The sequence below is a fragment of the Zosterops lateralis genome (genome assembly GCF_965231275.1).
Source record: "Zosterops lateralis genome assembly, chromosome: 1".
Lineage (NCBI taxonomy): Eukaryota > Metazoa > Chordata > Aves > Passeriformes > Zosteropidae > Zosterops > Zosterops lateralis.
The window spans coordinates 69,892,850-69,912,422 of NC_139762.1; the positions used below are offsets into that span (position 1 = coordinate 69,892,850).

The 19,573-nt window shown below is 44.4% G+C and overlaps 2 protein-coding genes across 11 annotated transcripts; both read right to left on the minus strand.

The window, feature by feature from the left end:
* Nucleotides 1-373: 373 nt before the first annotated feature.
* On the minus strand, nt 374-16,411 carry LOC310913314 (serpin B6-like). Of its 10 annotated transcripts, none has more exons than XM_083868643.1 (8): nt 16,271-16,411; nt 6,026-6,134; nt 5,468-5,645; nt 4,251-4,388; nt 3,512-3,629; nt 2,691-2,833; nt 1,474-1,641; nt 374-805 (listed from the first exon to the last, which is right to left on the minus strand). In XM_083868643.1, the coding sequence occupies exons 3-8, from the start codon at nt 5,633-5,635 to the stop codon at nt 404-406; spliced, it is 1,137 nt and encodes a 378-aa protein (XP_083724769.1). In that variant the 5' UTR covers nt 5,636-5,645; nt 6,026-6,134; nt 16,271-16,411; the 3' UTR covers nt 374-403. The 10 variants fall into 10 exon arrangements, with proteins under 10 accessions (XP_083724769.1, XP_083724768.1, XP_083724770.1 ...); XM_083868642.1 differs by having other exon boundaries at nt 16,194-16,283; XM_083868644.1 differs by lacking the exon at nt 16,271-16,411 and adding an exon at nt 15,767-15,869.
* LOC310913394 (leukocyte elastase inhibitor-like) lies at nt 7,238-13,918 on the minus strand. Its single transcript, XM_083868788.1, has 6 exons — nt 13,742-13,918; nt 12,044-12,181; nt 11,314-11,431; nt 10,846-10,988; nt 9,763-9,930; nt 7,238-8,425 (listed from the first exon to the last, which is right to left on the minus strand). The coding sequence occupies exons 1-6, from the start codon at nt 13,907-13,909 to the stop codon at nt 8,015-8,017; spliced, it is 1,146 nt and encodes a 381-aa protein (XP_083724914.1). The 5' UTR covers nt 13,910-13,918; the 3' UTR covers nt 7,238-8,014.
* Nucleotides 16,412-19,573: the final 3,162 nt, after the last annotated feature.

Sequence of the window (19,573 nt, forward strand, 5' to 3'; positions counted from 1 at the left end):
CACTAAAGGGATGAGAGTGGAAGGTAAAAGGGGAGGGCAGCTACAAATGTGCTCCAGCCTTGTCACAAGGAAAAAGTATCTTCTTCTCTCCCATGAGCTCTCACTGCCTCACTCTGCCTGCTGGACACCAAAAGGGAACTCAAGCACAGAACAAGCACTCCCAGAGCAAGTGGGATGGTTCTTGTGTCAGCAAGAATCTGGAGACCTCAGCACACACGAGCAGAGGGGCTTGGATATGGCAGTTACTGTGTTTGTCTCAGCAGCTTTGTTATTCCTGCCAAGCCTGAGTTCAAGCAGTTCAGGCACAGCTAAAAGAGACAATTGATGCAAATGGAATCACCTCGTTCTAGGGAAATGTAAATTTATTGTGTGATGGCACCTATGCTGCCAAGATATCTCCTCCTTAGGGATTGCAAAACCTGCCACAGAACAAGATGCTGCCAGTTTTGTTGTGCCGGATGAAAAACAGGAAGGGATGATCAGCTGTGAATTCCACAACTCTCATGGCACAGCAATTCGCGACCACCCCAGTAGCAGCAGCTGCTTCAGTGCCTTCTTCATTGACTTCCACAAAGGACTTGTGAACCACTTCAGACAGCACCAGCTCCTTGCCAGATGAGATTCCTGAGAAGTCTGCCTTTCCCAAGTCAAATGCTTCAGACATTCCCATGCTCCTTAAAAAAGGTTTAAGATCATAATCTTCCTCCAATTTGAATCTGGGTAAACACAACATCACCTCTGTAGAGTCCATCATTTTAGGATTGATCCAACCCACCAGCTTCTCATATGTAAGTCCTCTTTCCAGCTGAAGAAAAATCATAAATTTACTTAATTACAGTAAGAACTGAGAGAGTATTACATAGCTAAAGAAATTATTTCTGTGTCTTTCTTCACACAGCACATTTATTTTTCCCTGGGTTAAGCATGAAGATTCTGGGGGTTTTCTTTTCATTTTTAATAGAGGAATAAAAGACGCAAGAAATCTTAGTAATAAACTCCTTAGCCAGAGTGCCAAAGAGACCAAATGTGTATCCTACCCTCACCACAAAAGAGATCCTCCCTTCCCTGTGAGCCTCTTTCCAGGCAGTGAACCACACACCACCTGCCACCTGCTCAGCACAAGAAGATCTGGAGGACAAGCCACAGGACTTCCAAGGAGCCCACCAAAAATCCCCCTCTCCACATTCCAGCATCATCACACTGTGCCTTCAGCACAACCACAGCTGACCTCTGCTCCTCAGCACAGACAGCTCTTCTTCCAGAGCCTCTGCCTAAGGGAGCAGCACACAGCCTGAGCAGCAAGGACATTGCAGGGAAAGTCACTTTGGGGACAGGGAGCAGAGGGACATTTCTGCTGGCCTTGAGCACCTTGTACGCAATTGCTCTGGGACTGAACTGCAGGTCTCTCTGCAATACCAGACTTCCTTCCCTCGAAGGATTCAGGCTGTCTTTGCACTCAGCTCAACAACTTACTCTTTCCAAGCCTGTGGATCCATCCTGGATTGCATCAGGGAGCAGGATGATCATGCTCACTTCATTACCCACATAGGGGAGCTCAAGGATTTTGGTCTGCAATTCCCCAAGGTAGGCCATCTTAAAATTTGCCTCCTTGAACATCATCTGCACAGGTCTGGTTTCATTCTAGAAATCAAAAGATGCCAAGAGTGAATGCTGAGGTTCTCTACTGCTCTCACACTACAAAGCAGGCAGTGAGTTACTCAGGACCTTTCAGTTCAACCAAGGAAAAGTCATCACACACCACAGAGTGCAGCCCTACCACTGTCTTTTGGGATGCACAAGGCAAAACTTGGCGATGTGCAGCAGCAATGCACAATATTCCATCACAGCTCAAAAGGAGATTATTCATCAGCCCTATATCCTGTTGCATCTTCAAACCTGGTTGGAAGCTTGCATAGGAATACAAAATGGGAACAGTGGAATAGAACATGGAACAGAGTCTCACAATATCCCTGCCAACATTTTCAACAGATTCACACAGGAAGAGAGCAAGAAGTCAGGAAATTAATCAGTCTAACAGTCTCTAAAGAGCTGTTGGAGGTAGTTCTGGGGTAACCAGAAGCATACCCTTATTTACAAGTTATGTTAGCACTTTCAAACATTCTTGCATTTATTTCACCAATGGGGAAGGGACAGTTCCCAGACAGGCATGAAGGCTTCAGTTTTCCACAGGGGTTCCTTCAAGCAGTGGAGTTAGGAGAGGCACATTAGCAGTTCTTGTTAATGACTCCTGGAGGCCAACCCAGAGCTGCAGGGGATCCTGAGGGGCAGCCACGGCCTGCCCATGCCACTGCCCAAGCCCTCCTCAAGAGCACTGATCTGCTTCTAAAAACCAGACTGCAGAGCACACAGTGCTTCAAAGGAGATTTGTTTCCATTTCTTTTGGAATGGCGCAGGGGCGGAAATGCAGCAAGGAAACTCTCATTGAAGAAGACTTAAATTCACAAGCTTTCACACCTGTCTTTGTGCTATATGAGAGGTCCTAGTAATCATGTGAAAGTTCAGAGAATCTCAGCAAAGAGGGTGTTCATAGGAAAGGGAAGGGGCATAAGGAATCTCATACAACCTTCCCAAGGCAACCCTGCTTGAAAGATTTCATTTCTTCTTCAAGCTGCTCATTTCAGACAACATCCACCTAACAGTGGATTGTTCAGCATTTTAGCACATCATACCTTATTAATTTGGAAAGGGGATTCTCTGGTCCACTGTCTGTTGAATGGCTTTTCCCATTTGCCTTGGAAATAGATGGCATTCACCAACACAAGTCTGGTCAGGGAATTGAGAATCCCCTCTGCCAACAGGTTCTGAATTTTACCTTTATGATACAAAGAAAAAAACACACAATTTTTCATACCTTCACATGCATCAAATTATGATCCAAGATAGTATCTACTCTGTGTTGCTGAATTTCTTAGGGAAAGAAAACATGATTTATATATATAGATATTGAACTACCTTGACTGAGGCCTAACCTGAGGCCTAAATTGGGGCCCAAGACCTGTGACACAGCAAAAAATTTTTCAGTTACTTGTGGCGTAGTGAAAATTAGGTATTAAGGTGTTTGGGAAAGATAATAGGGTGTTGAAGGTCACTGAATAGAATTGTTAACATGCAGGTGTTAGCCACCTTAAGGGTAAAACAAACAATGTATGTTTACATTTGTTCCTCTGCTGTGTGCCAATGAAAATGTGTCTGTATTTGTAAACTATCTGAAAGAGTATATAACCGGCCATTATAGATGAAATAGAACGACTTCATAGAATTAACCATATTGGTGGTATCTACGTCTGTCTCAGTCCAACCCTCTCTTAAAATTGGGATCCCTGGCTTTTACTCTGTATTTAATACACAAAAGAGAAGACAATTATGGACCAGAGACAACAACAGCTCTAAATTTCAGTTGTTTGAATTCCCAACCCTACATCCAGAAGTAGGTGTTTACCCAAACAATGGCTGCCATCAAACACAACTGGGCACTTGGCAAAGCACTCACCTTCAGTCCTTTCCTCTACCCAGCCATTGATTTGTTTCCTGCAATCCTCCCAAGCTTGCACAAAGTCCATCTGCTCCAGGCCAGCATGGTAGGATTTCTGACTCGACTCTAGGAAAGACTAACAGGGACATTCACAACACATTTTCACCAAGAGATTTTCCCTCATTCAGACACAGATGATCCTCACATTCTCCAAGGAAATCTGCCTGTTTTCCTTCCCCATCTTTATACAGACCCATTGTAGTTCTGGATGACAAGTTCCTACTAGGATTGATACCACTACTTTGGGCTAGGAATCAATATTATTGTTATGGCTTATGCACTCTACTACAAACTTCTACACTTCATTGACAATGATGTGGAGGGTTTTTTTCTTGTTTCTATTTTATGCTTAAGAAACAGAACATATGATTTTATGAGTTTCTGTAAAAGAGTTTTGCTACTGGATACATCTACCATTTGTCCCACAGCCAGATATGTGAATGGATGACAGAACCCTAGAGTGTAGAGACTGATGGAATTTACCCTGGTTGGCATCAATTCTCCACTCAGAATACAAATTATTTCAAAGAGATTCTCCACCAAGTTCACATCTTGTGCTTTGGCAGAATCTATTGCACTACAGGCACTCAGCCCAGATTATTTGGGAGGCAAACCAAAAAGCCTGCCCTGACCTTCAGAAGAAACAGGTAGCAAGTACATTATACTAAGAATCACAACAAATGTAATGGCTACTCACTGGAAGAAACTCCAAAGTCTTCTCTCCATAGAGCCGGTTTGCAGTTCTCAGGATGTATTTAGTGTTTGGATCATTAATTTCACGGAGAAAGGATTGATACCCATTGTGAGCATCCTGGGAATTCTTCAGAGAAAGCACCTGCACAAAGACCAACATCCATAGCAGTGTCCATAACTTCTCTAAATGTACTTGATCAGCATGACTGTCTTAATATTTAGATTATTTTTCGAATAAATATTGTGAAGCAAAATATTTCTTGACTACACCTCCCATTTGGAGCTTATCCTACAAGGCATATCTGATGTACTCAGCAAGATGTTGCACAAGTCATAAATTAGGGAGCAGCATCGCTGATTTTCCTTCCCTTGAGCCAAGTGCTACAGGATCACAGAATGGCTCAGGTGGGAAGGGACCTGTGGGGACCATCTGCTACAAAGCCCTGCCCAAGCAGGGACACCCAGAGCTGGTCATTCCACAACTGTGTCTAGATGGATTTTGAGTATCTCCAACGATGGCAACAACAGAGGTTTTTGGAAATCTCTTAGAAATGTAAATGGAAATAAAATGTGAGTTGATACTCCTCTATCACTTTGCAAAGGAAGGAGACATCAGAAACAAAATGACAGCTCATGAACTCAATATCGTCACTTCCTACATAAAACACATGTGAATTGTATTTGCTATCTTAGTAATTTTTTTTTAAAGGGGTAAATCATGTTGCAGTTACCTCCTTGAAATGTAGACAATGGGACTTTAAAAATAATTTCTAATGCCGCCTTCATTTTCAGAACTTGTGTCAAGTAAAATTAAAACCAAGAAAGAAAGCAGAAAAAAAAAATCTTATCTGTAGCCACCTAGTGATCAAAACAATAAACAAATTCCAGGTACCTCATAATTACATATTAAAAAAGCTCAGTCTCAAAAACCACAAAAAACTAGACACAAGAAAACCCCGGAACCTATTCATTTCATAGTGAACAAAGCTCATGGTAAAAAAAAAAAAAAAAAAAAATTGGTTCGGTTCACACAAACACAGCACAGGAAAGCTCTGCTCTCTCAGACCACAATAATAGGTATAAATCAAATAATAATCACAAAAACAAGTAAGCATCACAGTTTAGCAAAAGTGCATGTCACAGACTCTAAGACACATCACTTCCTCCTATGATCACATGAAATGCAATCATATACCATCCACCAAGTTTATTTTCACCTACCTTGCATATTTGGGCTTCAGTGCTACCTCTTGAACCCAGCAGAACCATCGACAAAGCAGAAGAAATACTAAATGGTGAAAAGAACACATTCTGCCCACTGTTCTCCTCACACAGCTTTCTGAACAGGTCCACAGCAAAAGTGGTGTTTGCTGCACACAGGCTTTCCATGCTTCCCACCCTGGGACATTAAACACAAGGATGGATCAAATTTATTTCAATATAAAACAGATATTTCTAACTTCTACACTTCCCAGGGTAAACTAGGCAGCAAAGGCTGGAAAATGATCAGCTCACTGGAGACTGATTTGGTGCCACAAGCACCTGAGATCCCACACTACACATTTGAGGTATTTTACCCATTTAGAGACTGCTGCTGGATTTCCATCCCACACCTACACAGTGTGACATCTTTTGAGGTCATCAGGCACAACAGCATTTTGTTCAGGACTTCCTATGAAACAAGTCTGTCTGGACTTCACACAGAAAATTATTGGCCTTTTTTGGGCAACCACCAGAGCCACAGTCAGACATCAGAGTGGCAGAATCACCAACTCTTACCTTCTCTAAGTCAACAGAGCTTCAGTGGGAGCTGCAGCTGCTTCTACGTGTGCACACTGGGTTTTAAACCTGCCAGCCAGGCTGGGAGAAGATGGCAGGAGGACTTTGCCTAAAAGCAGGAAAACCAGCAGGAATTTCATTGTCACTGCAACATTCTCTTATGAAAAAAAGCCAAAAAAACCATCCCACAAACAATCAGAAATATAACCCCAACAACAAGTCTCCCCAAACAAACTAAAACCCCCAACCATACCAAGGCACATATCAGTGACATTGTAACAGGATATTTCTTCCCCACATTACTCATCTACCAAATCTGTGTCACTTCAAATTAACAGCATAATAATATTAATAATAATAATAATAATAATAATAATAACATTCCTTTACTTGTAAGTAGAAATTAGAAGGACTTGTGCTGACCTGGCTGCAGATTAAAGCACTTCAGACACACAGACCCTACACACCCCACACGTTTCACTCACACAGCAGCTTTCCCCACACTTCTCAAAGCAGAACTGTCAGATTTGCTGCTTCCTTTTAAACCCAAATACGGGCAGGAGTTTGTATCACAATTCGGGGATTTCCTGCACGGACCTCCCACAGAAATTCCAAAGATCACTGTCAGCTCTCCCCGGCACACACACAATCGGCACGGAACCTTTAAAATGCTCCTCTAGCGAGCTCAGTGCTAAAGAGAACACCAGCACCTCCCGAGCCAAGCCTGAAAGCAAAGCCCCAGAGCTCCCTTCCCTCTCCTCACACCAGCCGTGCAAGCCTTGCACCCACAGCCCGGCACAGCCCGCACCCCGCGCTGCCCCACGGGCGCTGCCAGCACCGAGACACGAGCGACAACCTCCGCCTTTCTCCCCGACACCGCCCCGCTCCCGGAGGATGCCCCGCGGGCGGGGACAGGGCGGAGGCTGCCCCGCTCCCCTCCCGCCCCGCGCAGCCCCAGCGCAGCCCAGGCCGCTTGGCCGCGTCCCTGCCCGGCCGGCGACACCCGCGGCGACAGCGCCCGCCTGGCGCGGGGCAGCGACACCCGACTGCGCTCGGCCACGGCTCTGCTCCTCCTGCACTGACTCCACAATGCGCCTGCAACTGAGCGTTGAAAAAGGACAAAAACACCCATGCAGCGCTTGCACTTCTTTTATTACTCCGGGAACAGCACCCACGAAACACACCCCAGTGTAAGGAAACCTGTTGCAGCTGTGTCTTTGGTGTCATACAGCTAAACTGTGGTGTCTAAGAAAATATTAATAGCATATACATATAACAGTAAAAAAAATTTAAAATCAAGGCTTTGTCATTCAAATATTGCACAGGCACCGTGTCTCCTTCTGTTGCATTCTTTGTTAAAGGACCAGAACCAGGTGACAGGGAATAAACCTCCTGTCCTGGGGTGATGAAACAAAGGGACTCGCCCCACAAACACCTCACTGGGACACCTCGTATAAAAGCAGACTTTCATTCCCCTTCTTGACTAAGTGCTGGTCCAGTCGTTAGCCAAAAAAAACACATCTATGCAGGATGCTCAGCAATACCTGGAACAGGCAGAGCCTCTTTTCAGCTCCAGGCAATGGATCAAGGCACTAAAGGGATGAGAGTGGAAGGTAAAAGGGGAGGGCAGCTACCGATGTGCTCCAGCCTTGTCACAAGCAAAAGTATCTTCTTCTCTCCCATGGCCTCTCACTGCCTCACTCTGCCTGCTGGACACCAAAAGTGAATTCAAGCACAGAACAAGCACTCCCAGAGCAAGTGGGATGGTTCTTGTGTCAGCAAGAACCTGGAGACCTCAGCACACACAAGCAGGGGGGCTTGGACATGGCAGCTGCTGTGTTTGTTATTCCTGCCAAGCTTGAGATCAAGACTACAGGAGAGGGTTCTGGTACAGCTGAATGAGATAATTAGTGCAAATGGAGTCATTTTGTTCTAGGGAAATATAAGTTTATTGTGTGATGGCACCTATGCTGCCAAGACATCTCCTCCTTAGGGATTGCAAAATCTGCCACAGAACAAAATGCTGCCAGTTTTGTTGTGCCGGATGAAGAAGACGAAGGGATGATCAGCAGTGAATTCAAATACTGGAATGCTCATTGCACTGGTCAGTGCCATCACTACAGCTGTGGCAGCAGCTGCTTCAGTGCCTTCTTCATTGACTTCCACAAAGGATTTGTGGATCACTTCAGACACCACCAGCTCGTTGCTAGATGAGATTCCTGAGAAGTCTGCCTTCCCCGAGTTAAACGCATCAGGCATTCCCATGCTGATCAGAACAGGTTTCAGTCTGTAATCTTCTTCCAGTTTAAATCTGGGTAAAGACACCCTCACCTTTGTAGACCTCATCATTTTAGGATTGAGCCAATCTATTAGTTTCTCATAAGTAAGTTCTCTTTCCAGCTGAAGAAAAATCACAAATTTACTTAATTACAATGAGGATTGAGTAAATAGGTTAAATAAATAAAAAAACTGAATGTTTGGCTACAGAGCCAAAATACTGAGGACTCAGTGCACAAAGCACATTACATGCATCTTTTTTTCACTCAGCATTTAGCATGAAGACGTGGGTTTTTTTCTTTTCATTTTTAATATGGGGAAAAAAAGAAAAGAAAACCTTAGTAATAAACTCCCTGTTCACAGTGCCAAAGACACCAAATGTGTATCCTACCCTCACCACAAAAGAGATCCTGCCCTTCCCTGTGAGCCTCTTTCCAGGCAGTGAACCACACACCACCTGCCACCTGCTCAGCACAAGAAGATCTGGAGGACAAGCCACAGGACTTCCAAAGAGCCCACCCAAAATCCCCCTCTCCACATTCCAGCATCACCACACTGTGCCTTCACCACCACCACAGCTGACCTCTGCTCCTCAGCACAGACAGCTCTTCTTCCAGAGCCTCGGCCTAAGGGAGCTGTAGTGATGTGGTTTTGGTTTTATCAGTTTTACGTATGTATTTGTTCCTTGTATTAAGTTCATATTTATAAGTTATAATGTTTTGCCCCATGCCACCCCTGTTCCACCCTCATTGGTTTCATCCCAACCCCAGTTATATGTCAGTCAGAAGTTATACAGCTCCTGGGTCTTGTCTGTCACTTTGGGGTCTCTCCCAAAAGTCTGGAGAGTTCCAGTGAGGACCCCAAGTGATTGGACAAGACTTCAGCTGTCTCTGCACCCAAGTTATTGATTTGTTACAATCTATGTCATTTATCCAGAGAGCCATACCCCCTTTATCCCTGATTTGTCCCCAGTTAAACCCATCCCCCCATCCCTGAGTTCTTCCCCCCAATAAAAGGTGTTGCCTTCGGGGGTTTCCCACCTTTTTTTCCCTCACTTCCCCACCCCCCCCCACTGTTTCTGCTGATGAATAAAGCCAGCAGTTAACCCAGAGGAGCCTCCTCTTTTTTCCTGCTGTCGTTGCTTCAACTCCTTCAAGCAAGACGAACTCACAGGGGTCGGTGAGGTTCATCCTGCTACCGAGCTGTGCCCTCCACTGTCAAGGTGTCAGGGCTGGCCGAGGCAGAGACAAGGCACCTCTACAGGGAGCAGCACACAGCCTGAGCAGCAAGGACATTGCAGGGAAAGTCACTTTGGGGACAGGGAGCAGAGGGACATTTCTGCTGGCCTTGAGCACCTCGCACACAATTGCTCTGGGACTGAACTGCAGATCTCTCTGCAATACCAGACTTCCTTCCCTCGAAGGATTCAGGCTGTCTTTGCACTCAGCTCAACAACTTACTCTTTCCAAGCCTGTGGATCCATCCTGGATTGCATCAGGGAGCAGGATGATCATGCTCACTTCATTACCCACATAGGGGAGCTCAAGGACTTTGGTCTGCAAGTCCCCAATGAAGGCCATCTTAAAATTTGCCTCCTTGAACATCATCTGCACAGGTGTGGTCTTGTTCTAGAAATCAAGAGATGCCAACAATTAGTGCTGAGCTTCTCTGCTGGTCTCAAACTACAAAGCAGGAAGCAAATTACTCAGGGCCTTTTAGGATTTGACCAAAGAGAACTGATCACACACCAGAGAGTGCAGCCTTTTGGAAAGCACAAGGTAAAATCTGGCCATGTGTAGCAGCAATGCACAATATTCCACCACAACTCAAAAGAAGATTATTCATCAGCCCTATATCCTGTTGGTGTTGCATCTTGATACTTGGTTCTAAGCTTACAAAGCTGCAGGGAATACAACATGGAACAGAGTCTCTGGATACTGCTTTCAATTTTTTTAACACATTCAAACAGGGAGAGAACAAGGTGTCAGGAAATGAGCAAGTCCAGCAGTCTCTGAAGTTCCTGTGGGAGGTCGTCTGGGGTGAACAGAAATATTCCTATATTGAAAAGTTATGTTAGCACTTTCAAACATTCTTGCATTTATTTCACCAATGGGAAAGGGACTGTTCCCAGGCAGGCATAAAAGCTTCAGTTTTCCACAATGCTTCCTTCAAGCAGGTGAGTTAAGAGAGGCACATTACCAGTTCTTGTTAATGATTCCTGGAGGCCAACCCAGAGCTGCAGGGGATCCTGAGGGGCAGCCATGGCCTGCCCATGCCACTGCCCAAGTCCTCCTCAAGACCACTGATCTGCTTCTAAATTCACAGGATATCACACTTGTCTTTGTGCCACGTGAAAGGTCCTGGTAATTATGTGAAGGTTCAGAGAATCTCCGCAAAGAGGGTGTTCATAGGAAAGGGAAGGGGCATAAGGAATCTCATACAGCCCACCCAAGGCAACCCTGCTTGAAAGATTTCATTTCTTCTTCAAGGTGCTCATTTCAGACAACATCCACCTAACAGTTCAGCATTTTGGCACATCATACCTTATTGATATGGAATGCCCTTTCACTGGTACTCTCTTTGTTGAACTTCTCTTCCCAGTTGCCTTTGAAATAGATGGCATTCACCAACACAAGTCTGGTCAGGGAATTGAGAATCCCCTCTGCCAACAGGTTCTGAATTTTACCTTTATGATAAAAAGAAAAAACACACAATTTTTCATAGCTTGACATGAATCAAATTATGATCCAAGATAGTATCTACTCTGCATTTAAAACAGAGAAGAGAAAGAGAGGAGGAAGAGAGGAGGAAGAGAGGAGGAAGAGAGGAGGAAGAGAGGAGGAAGAGAGGAGGAAGAGAGGAGGAAGAGAGGAGGAAGATAATTATGGACCAGACACATCAATAGCTCTAAATTTCTGTTGTTTGAATTCACAACCCTACATCCAGAAGTTGGTATTTACCCAAATAATGGCTGCCATCAAACACAACTGGGCACTTGGCAAAGCACTCACCTTCAGTCCTTTCCTCTACCCAGCCATTGATTTGTTTCCTGCAATCCTCCCAAGCTTGCACAAAGTCCATCTGCTCCAGGCCAGCATGGTAGGATTTCTGACTCGACTCTAGGAAAGACTAACAGGGACATTCACAACACATTTTCACCAAGAGATTTACTCTCATTCAGACACAGATGATCCTCACATTCTCCAAGGAAATCTGCCTGTTTTCCTTCTCCATCTTTATACAGAGCCACTGAGGTTCTGGCTGACAAGTTCCTACTAGGATTTATACCACTTCTTTGAACTAGAAGTCGATATTATTGTTATGGCTTATGCACTCTACTACAAACTTCTACACTTCATTGACAATGATGTGGAGGGTTTTTTCTTGTTTCTATTTTATGCTTAAGGGACAGAACATGATTTTATGAGTTTCTGTAAAAGAGTTTTGCTACCGGATACATCTACCATTTGTCCCACAGCCAAATATGTGAATGGATGACAGAACCCTAGAGTGTAGGGGCTGATGGAATTTACCCTGCTTGTGCCCACTCAGAACACAAATTATTTAAAGGAGATTCACCAGCAAGTTCAGACATCCTGGGCTCGGGCAGAATCTATTGCACTCCTGGCAATCAGCCCAGATTATTTGGGAGGCAAACCATAAAGCCTGACCTGATCTTCAGAAGAAACAGGTAGCAAGTACATTATACTAAGAATCAAAACAAATTTAATGGCTACTCACTGGAAGAAACTTCATGGTCTTCTCTCCATAGAGCCGGTTTGCAGTTCTCAGGATGTATTTGGTGTTTGGATCATTAATTTCACTGAGAAGGGATTGATACCCATTGTGAGCATCCTGGGCATTCTTCAGAGAAAGCACCTGCACAAAGACCAACATCCACAGCAGTGTCCATAAACTCTCCAATGAGAAGACTTGTTCACTTGATCAGCATGAATGTTTTAAAATTTAAATTAAAATTACTTTTAAGTTAAATACCGTGACTTGAAGCCAAAAGATTTCTTCACCACACCTCCCGCCTAGAGCTTGTCCTGAAAGGTCTATCTGATGTAACCAGCAAGATCTTGAACAAGTCATAAATTAGGGAGCAGCAGAGTCATCAGCCCTGATTTTCCTTCCTGTTGCAATGTACCCACACCCATAGGTGCTCCCCTATTAGCAGAGGATTTGGGTTTCATTCATTGTTTCACTTATAAGGCAAAGAACCAGAAACTTCTCAGCATGATTCGCCCAGTTCCAACACAAAAGCACCTCTTGCATGGTTTGAGCTGTACCTCAAGAACTGTAGCTATTTCTATTGGGCACCATGCCAAAAATGCCACCTAGATGGTTACCTACATAAGGGAGAGCAATGGAGACTCTGGGTGCACTTTCAGGGTGCCTTAGCAGGTGTAGAGGACCTCCCTGCACTTTGAATAGCTTTTTTTCACTTTTGGTTTGGATAGTTTGTTATTTTCCCCTTTTAAAAGCAGAAAATTAAAACCTTTTGCTTTTCCAAACACCTCTGACCATGCCACCTTGCTATTTTTATAAGCCATGTTCTGAAGCTGTGGGCAGCCCTCAGGAGCTGAAGCACCTGTGAGGGGCTCAAACATCCTGGCCTCCTGTAGAATTCATCACCTGCCCTCAAGCCAAGTGCTACAGGATCACAGAGTGCCTCAGGTGGGAAGGGACCTGTGGAGACCATCTGCTACAAGCCCTGCCCAAGCAGGGACACCCAGAGCTGGTAGTCCACAACTGTGTCTAGATGGATTTGGAATATTTCCAATTATGGCAACAATGTAGGTTTTCCAGAAATTTTTATAAAGTACATTGAAACAAAATAGGAGTTGATACTCCTCTCTCACTTTGCAAAGGAAGCAAACATCTGAACAAAAACAACTGATTCTGCACTTCATATTCCCACTTCCCACATAAAACAGATGCCAAGAGATATTTGCTACCTGAGCAAATTTCTAAAAGGTGCAAATCAAGGTACAGTTAGCAGTTTGAAATGCAGAAAGTGGGATTTTTAAAATATTTCTTATGTGCCTGCCTTCATTTTCAGAACAGGTATCGTATGATTTCAACCCAAAGCAAAGAAGGAAAAGAAAAGAACTTATGTAGCCTCCAACTGAGCAATAAAAACATTCCAGGTACCTCCCAATGACATATTAAATAAGATTGGTCTCAAATACCGCAAAAAGAAATCCCACAAACTAAATCCAGGAAACTCTTCAGTTCAGAATGAAGGAATTTCCCGCTTCAAAAACAATGAAAACTAATTCTCTTTACACACACACACCAGAGGAACACCTCTGCTCTCTCAGAGCACAGGGACAATCACAGTTTAGCACAAGGGCATTTCACAGACTCTAAGACACATCACTTCTTCATATGATCACATGAAATACCATCCATTTTATCTTTATCTAGACCTACCTTGCTTATTTGGGCTTCAGTGCTACCTCTTGAACCCAGCAGAACCATTGACAAAGCAGAAGAAATACTAAATGGTGAAAAGAACACATTCTGCCCACTGTTCTCCTCACACAGCTTTCTGAACAGGTCCACAGCAAAAGTGGTGTTTGCTGCACACAGGCTTTCCATATTTCCCACCTTGGGACATAAAATACACAACAAGAATGGATCAAATTTATTTCAATATAAAACAGTAGTTTCTCCCTTTTAGCCTTCCCAGGGTAAACTAGGCAGCAAAGGCTGGAAAATGATCAGCTCACTGGAGACTGATTTGGTGCCACAAGCACCTGAGATCCGACACTACACATTTGAGGTATTTTACCCATTTAGAGACTGCTACTGGATTTCCATCCCATACCTACACAGTGTGACATCTTTTGAGGTTATCAGGCACAACAGCATTTTGTTCAGGACTTCCTAGGAAAGAAGTCTCTCTTGACTTCACACAGAAAATTATTTGCCTTTTTAGGGCAACCACCAGAGCCAAAGTTAGACATCAGAGTGGCAGAATCACCAACTCTTACCTTCTCCAAGTCAACAGAGCTTCAGTGGGAGCTGCAGCTGCTTCTACGTGTGCACACTGGGTTTTAAACCTGCCAGCCAGGCTGGGAGAAGATGGCAGGAGGAATTTGCCTAAAAGCAGGAAAACCAGCAGGAATTTCATTGTCACTGCAACATTCCCTTACGAAAAAAGCCAGAAAAACCATCCCACAAACAAACAGAAATATAACCCCAACAACAAGTCTCCCCAAACAAACTAAAACCCCCAACCATACCAAGCACATATCAGTGACATTGTAACAGGATATTTCTTCCCCACATTACTCATCTACCAAATCTGTGTCACTTCAAATTAACAGCATGATAATAATAAAAAAATTAATTCCTTTCCTTATAAGTGGAAATCAGAAAAACTTGTGCTGACCTGGCTGCAGATTAAAGTAGTTCAGACTCCCAGACCCTGCACACCCCACACGTTTCACTCACACAGCAGCTTTCCCCAAACTTCTTAAAGCAGAACTGTCAGATTTGCTGCTTCCTTTCAGTCACAAATACGGGGAGGAGTTTGTATCAGAATTCGGGGATTTTCTGCACGGACCTCCCACAGAAGTTCCAAATATCACTGTCAGCACTTCTCCTAACACTGACTCAACAATACGCCTGGAATTTTACTGCTCTCTCACAGACTGCTCATCGTCGATGTTGAAAGTCCCAAATAAAAAAATCAAACTCTTTTAGAGGAAAAGAGCCGCTCCCTCTCACCGTAGACTTTGAACAGAGTAAAGTGAAAACAAGGGACACTTTTAGAGTCACTTGTCCACCGAAGAATGAGATGGTTTTAACCAGCTTGAGACTCTTTAAAAAGATAACTCTCATACTGATACCCAGAAAAATGAACTGAAATGCTGTGCTGACTTGGGTGAACACGAACTTTCAGTCCACACACCCAAAATCTGCTTTGAGTTATAATTTCTGGGACCTACTGAACTAGGAAATGTATAATGCTATTTCTCTTAACAGAGATGAATCTGTTGCTAAGTTATCCCCTGTGTGCCGAGCATTGCTGGAAATTTTTAAACAGATGGAATCCGCACTTCTCCTCAGTTCAAGACAGAACAGGGGCCACTCCTGTTCTGTCCTCCAAATCAACCTGCGGCTGCCCCTGCCAGTCCCTCCCTGCGTCAGAACCACTTGGCGTCTCCTTTCGCATCCTGCAATAATTCTGTGATTTTTCCAGCATCCCAGAGTGGGTTTCCAAATCCCCCCGCTTCCCCTCCTGCATCCGCAATCCTCCCGGTTTCCCACAGCGTCTCTTCGACTTTTCCTGCTTCCAACTCTGCGCTCCCCGTGCCCGTATCAGCTCCTTCTGTTACTTCCAGCTCTCAAACCACCTGCGTCACTCTGCGTCAGAAATTTCATTTTACCATCCCTGCACCCAGCCAGGCCAGCCCAACCTCTCCTCTGCCTCTGACAGCCTTTTCCAACCCTCTTGGTCCCATTTCTGCGCCCCTGCAGTCGCCCCCCAGTCTGTCTCCTCTCCGAGTTCACAGAGCCCCGCTCCGTTCGCTCAGCCCTCGCCCACCGTGTGTACTTAGTTCGCCCAGCCCCTCTCATCCCCCGCCCCTCCAGCCGGCACCGTGGCCGCCTCAGTTCCCTCCGTCCCTGGGCTCAGCCCTTCAGCCCCACTGACTCCTCCTCTGCTTTTCGGGTCCCGTCGCTTTCCCGAGCCCCTCCGCCAGCTTAGATCCTTCCCCGCAGCTGAGCGATCCCCACATGAGCTTTGCAGACCCAGCCAAACTTCGTCGCTGCCCCAGTACTGGGCTGGACCCCTCAAGCCCCCCCCAACAAAGGTTGTTCCCCTCGCAGCCTTCGGCCTTTTCCCCAAACCCTTCCGCAGTGTGCTCTGCCTTACCGAACCTCTCAGTCTGCTCAGCCTACCCGCCGTGCAGTCAAATAACCCCCTGCCCAGGGAAAACCCCGACCCCGCACCCAATGCTTTTCCGTCTGCTGTATTTATCATCTCCGCCGCTGCTTCCTGCATGTAACCAGCCCTTCCAGCGGTCCCTGTGCCCGCAGCTTCCTACACACACCCCACCGCGGTTCCCTGCCCCAGCGCCGGGACCCTGCAGCCTTTTGCAGCCTTTTGCAGCCTTTTGCAGCCTTTTGCAGCCTTTTGCAGCCTTTTGCAGCCCAAGCCCCTCGCCAGCCCCCTCCCGTTGCTGTGCTAAAGGCACAGCCTCCCACCGTTTCCTCTGGCACAGGAGCGGCTCAGCCCGTCCCAGCTCTCGGTCCTCCGCCCCCGGGCCGGGTCACAACGAACTGGCTCCCGCTCCCGGAGCGGCTGGCTTTGCTAAACACTGCCCAAATACAAATGCTTACGCTGCTGCGCCTCAAACAGAGACAGAAAGAGATTCCACTGGAAATAAAATGAGGAGTTTTCAAACTTTTTCTAATCCTCAGTTTAGTCAAACAGCCCAAGTACTTCAGCCTGAAGCCGCACCCCGAGTGCCTCGGGCTGTAGTCACAGCACAGCCACAGCCAATGCTCACAGCACAGATGCTGCCACTGCTCCTGGCTTAGGAGAAGCCAACACACTGCATGCATTTTCTGCACAAATACCAGACACTGCAAATAGCTCGAACAGAAGGCCTGCCTGACCTGATTCTGGTCTCAGAAATTTAACACAGACTTCTGATTTGTTCTGGTCCAAACCAGAGGCTTCCTCAGTTTTTGAAAAAGCGAGAAACCCTCCAGGGGACAATTCCAATTCACTATGATTAACTAATTAATTTAATATTAGAGGAAATTTCAGGCAAGATAAGGATTTTGATTCTTTAAATGGTTCACTCTTAGCTATGCCTGAAACACTGTCACATCATGATATCACAGAACTTAGATAAGCATTTAAGGACAGTGGCTTGACTTCTCCTTATTTTTATAATGTTGTAAAAAGTATTTTTAATTCTTGTCCCAGCAGATTGTTGCAACGTAGCTTCCATGATTTTATCCAGTTCGCAGTACATCCTATAGAATTTGGACTGGAAGAAGCTTCTCAACAAGTTAATTGATGACTATGTAAGCACTCCTTATGCTCATTTTGCCATAGCTCACCTAGCCAGAAATGCTCGGCATGATGGGCCAGAGGACCAGGCAGGTGTACCCCTAGGGCTGTGCTCAAAGATACAAAGAGTGCTGCAAGAAAAGCTTTGCTCACTGTTGAACCAGCAAGTAGTCACACGAATGCTTACACTACAATAATGCAAAGCGAAGCTGAGGCCTATGGTGCCTTTTTAGATCGACTGACACAAGCAGTTGAAAAGCAGTGCCCAGATGAGCAAGCACACCCCTTTATTCTTAAGAGCCTTGTTTTTACTAATGCAAACGAGGAATGCAAAGAAGTTATTTTAGCTTTGCCAAACCAGCCTCTAACTATCCCTCAAATGCTTTCAGCTTGCAGTAAGCTTAACACTTCACAGCACCTTGCTAAGGTATGAGCTAATGTTCTCAAAGGGCAGATTGCAAAACCTCAGGAAGAGCTAGGAGAAGAGTTAGGGAACAAAATGAGGAAATAAATTAGAAGAAAAGCTAGGAGATAAACTTAAGAAAGTCCTTGAGGCACAAACAAAAGTTATTGAAAAAAACTCTTGCAGCTGTGCAAGTGGGCTCTGCCAAAGAGGTTTAACTGTGACAAGCCTACAATAGCAACCCTAAAGAGATCAAAAATTAATCACATGAGAGACTTTATCACGTTGCTGGATGAAAGCCTAAGTCCTACCTCATTTTTATCTCAAATATTAAGTCTGTTAAATTATAGCTAGCTCTTTATACGCTTTGTCAATTTTTGTGTGATTTTCTCCAAGCCACATGTCATTTTAAGATCTCATTTTTGTTTTCTAGTTACGCTGTGTATTTCTCTAATTAAGCTCTTTGATTTCTCCTTATACTTTCATTATGAGTGCATCCACTGCTGTTTCTTAATCCTCAAGTATTTTTTAAGATTCCAGAAAAAGATATTGAAACTTCATTGACAGCTTCCTATGAACAGCTAGTCTTGTGATTTCTTCCAGTTAGCATCTCTAGGCTGAAAAAAACTTCAGAGAAAACAAGATTCTGTATAGCCAGATTAATTTTTTATCCTTGATCTTATTTGTTTACTTTATACAAATGTGTTCTAACAGTTTGTTGTGTTTTAAGTGTTTTATAGCTATTATTGTTGAGAGTCTTGTTGTAAAATATGTTAAGGGACATCCCTCTAATTTGGAGCCTAAGTCTAACCCATGCCCTGACACTACCTAGACAGGAGATTTACCAACAGACGCAGGTGTTGCTGCACCAAAACAATATTCCAGTTACTTCTGACTTAACAATTAGACCTTATCAATATGACAGCTAGACTCAGGTTGAAAATAACCTTGGAGAATCATGATCCAGAGATGATCAATCCAATTCCTAACTCATTTAAAGTGAAGATTCAGCTGTTGCAGACCCTAGGTGATGGTACAATATTTTAGACAGACATTGATTATTATCTACTTTTATATGCAGTATTAATTATGTGTATTATTTAACTTATCTTTATTTAAGTTTCTTGTTTTATTGCATAGGCTGTTTTGTTTTAAACTTAAAAAACAAAAGGGGGAGTTGGCTTATAAAATGCATTGTATGTTCTTAATTTTTTTAACTGCTCCTGGATAGATTCTAATTCCCCAACTGTAGTCATTTCAGTCATAATCTGCTACTACAGCCCAAGTAGAAACCCCCGATGTTGAAGCTAAACTAAAGTGGATTCCAGAGGAGAATGTGAAGTCATATCACGCACAAGAACGCACTGACAACTCCATGAACAGAGTAGCAGGAACAAGCTGCACCGAGACCACACTTTACACCTGACGTTGTGTCCCACCTGCAAGGACTGTGAACCTCAAGTTTTATGTGAATGTTAAAAGTGTGGGAATTGTTGGTTTCGTAAAGCTCTTTTGGCAAAAGCATGGTTTCCATTGTGTTGTGTTATACAGTCAGAATAGTGTATTCCCCCACTGGATTTTCAAAGGTGAAATTACCCCTTCTTAACACAGTCATCTAGTCCCCAGACAACTTTGGGAAGGAACAAAAGCAGAATTTGTAAGCTGAAATAAATGGGAGAGTCTTTTGCCAAAAAATAGCTCAGGAAAGGTTTGGAGCAAAATCGAGTGCTACACTGGTGTTTGCTAGCTTTGCTTGCTTCTTGCAGTGTAGATTTGCCTGTGGAACAACCAAAACCAAGTGTTTGGGTGACCTTAGCCAAGGCAGCAG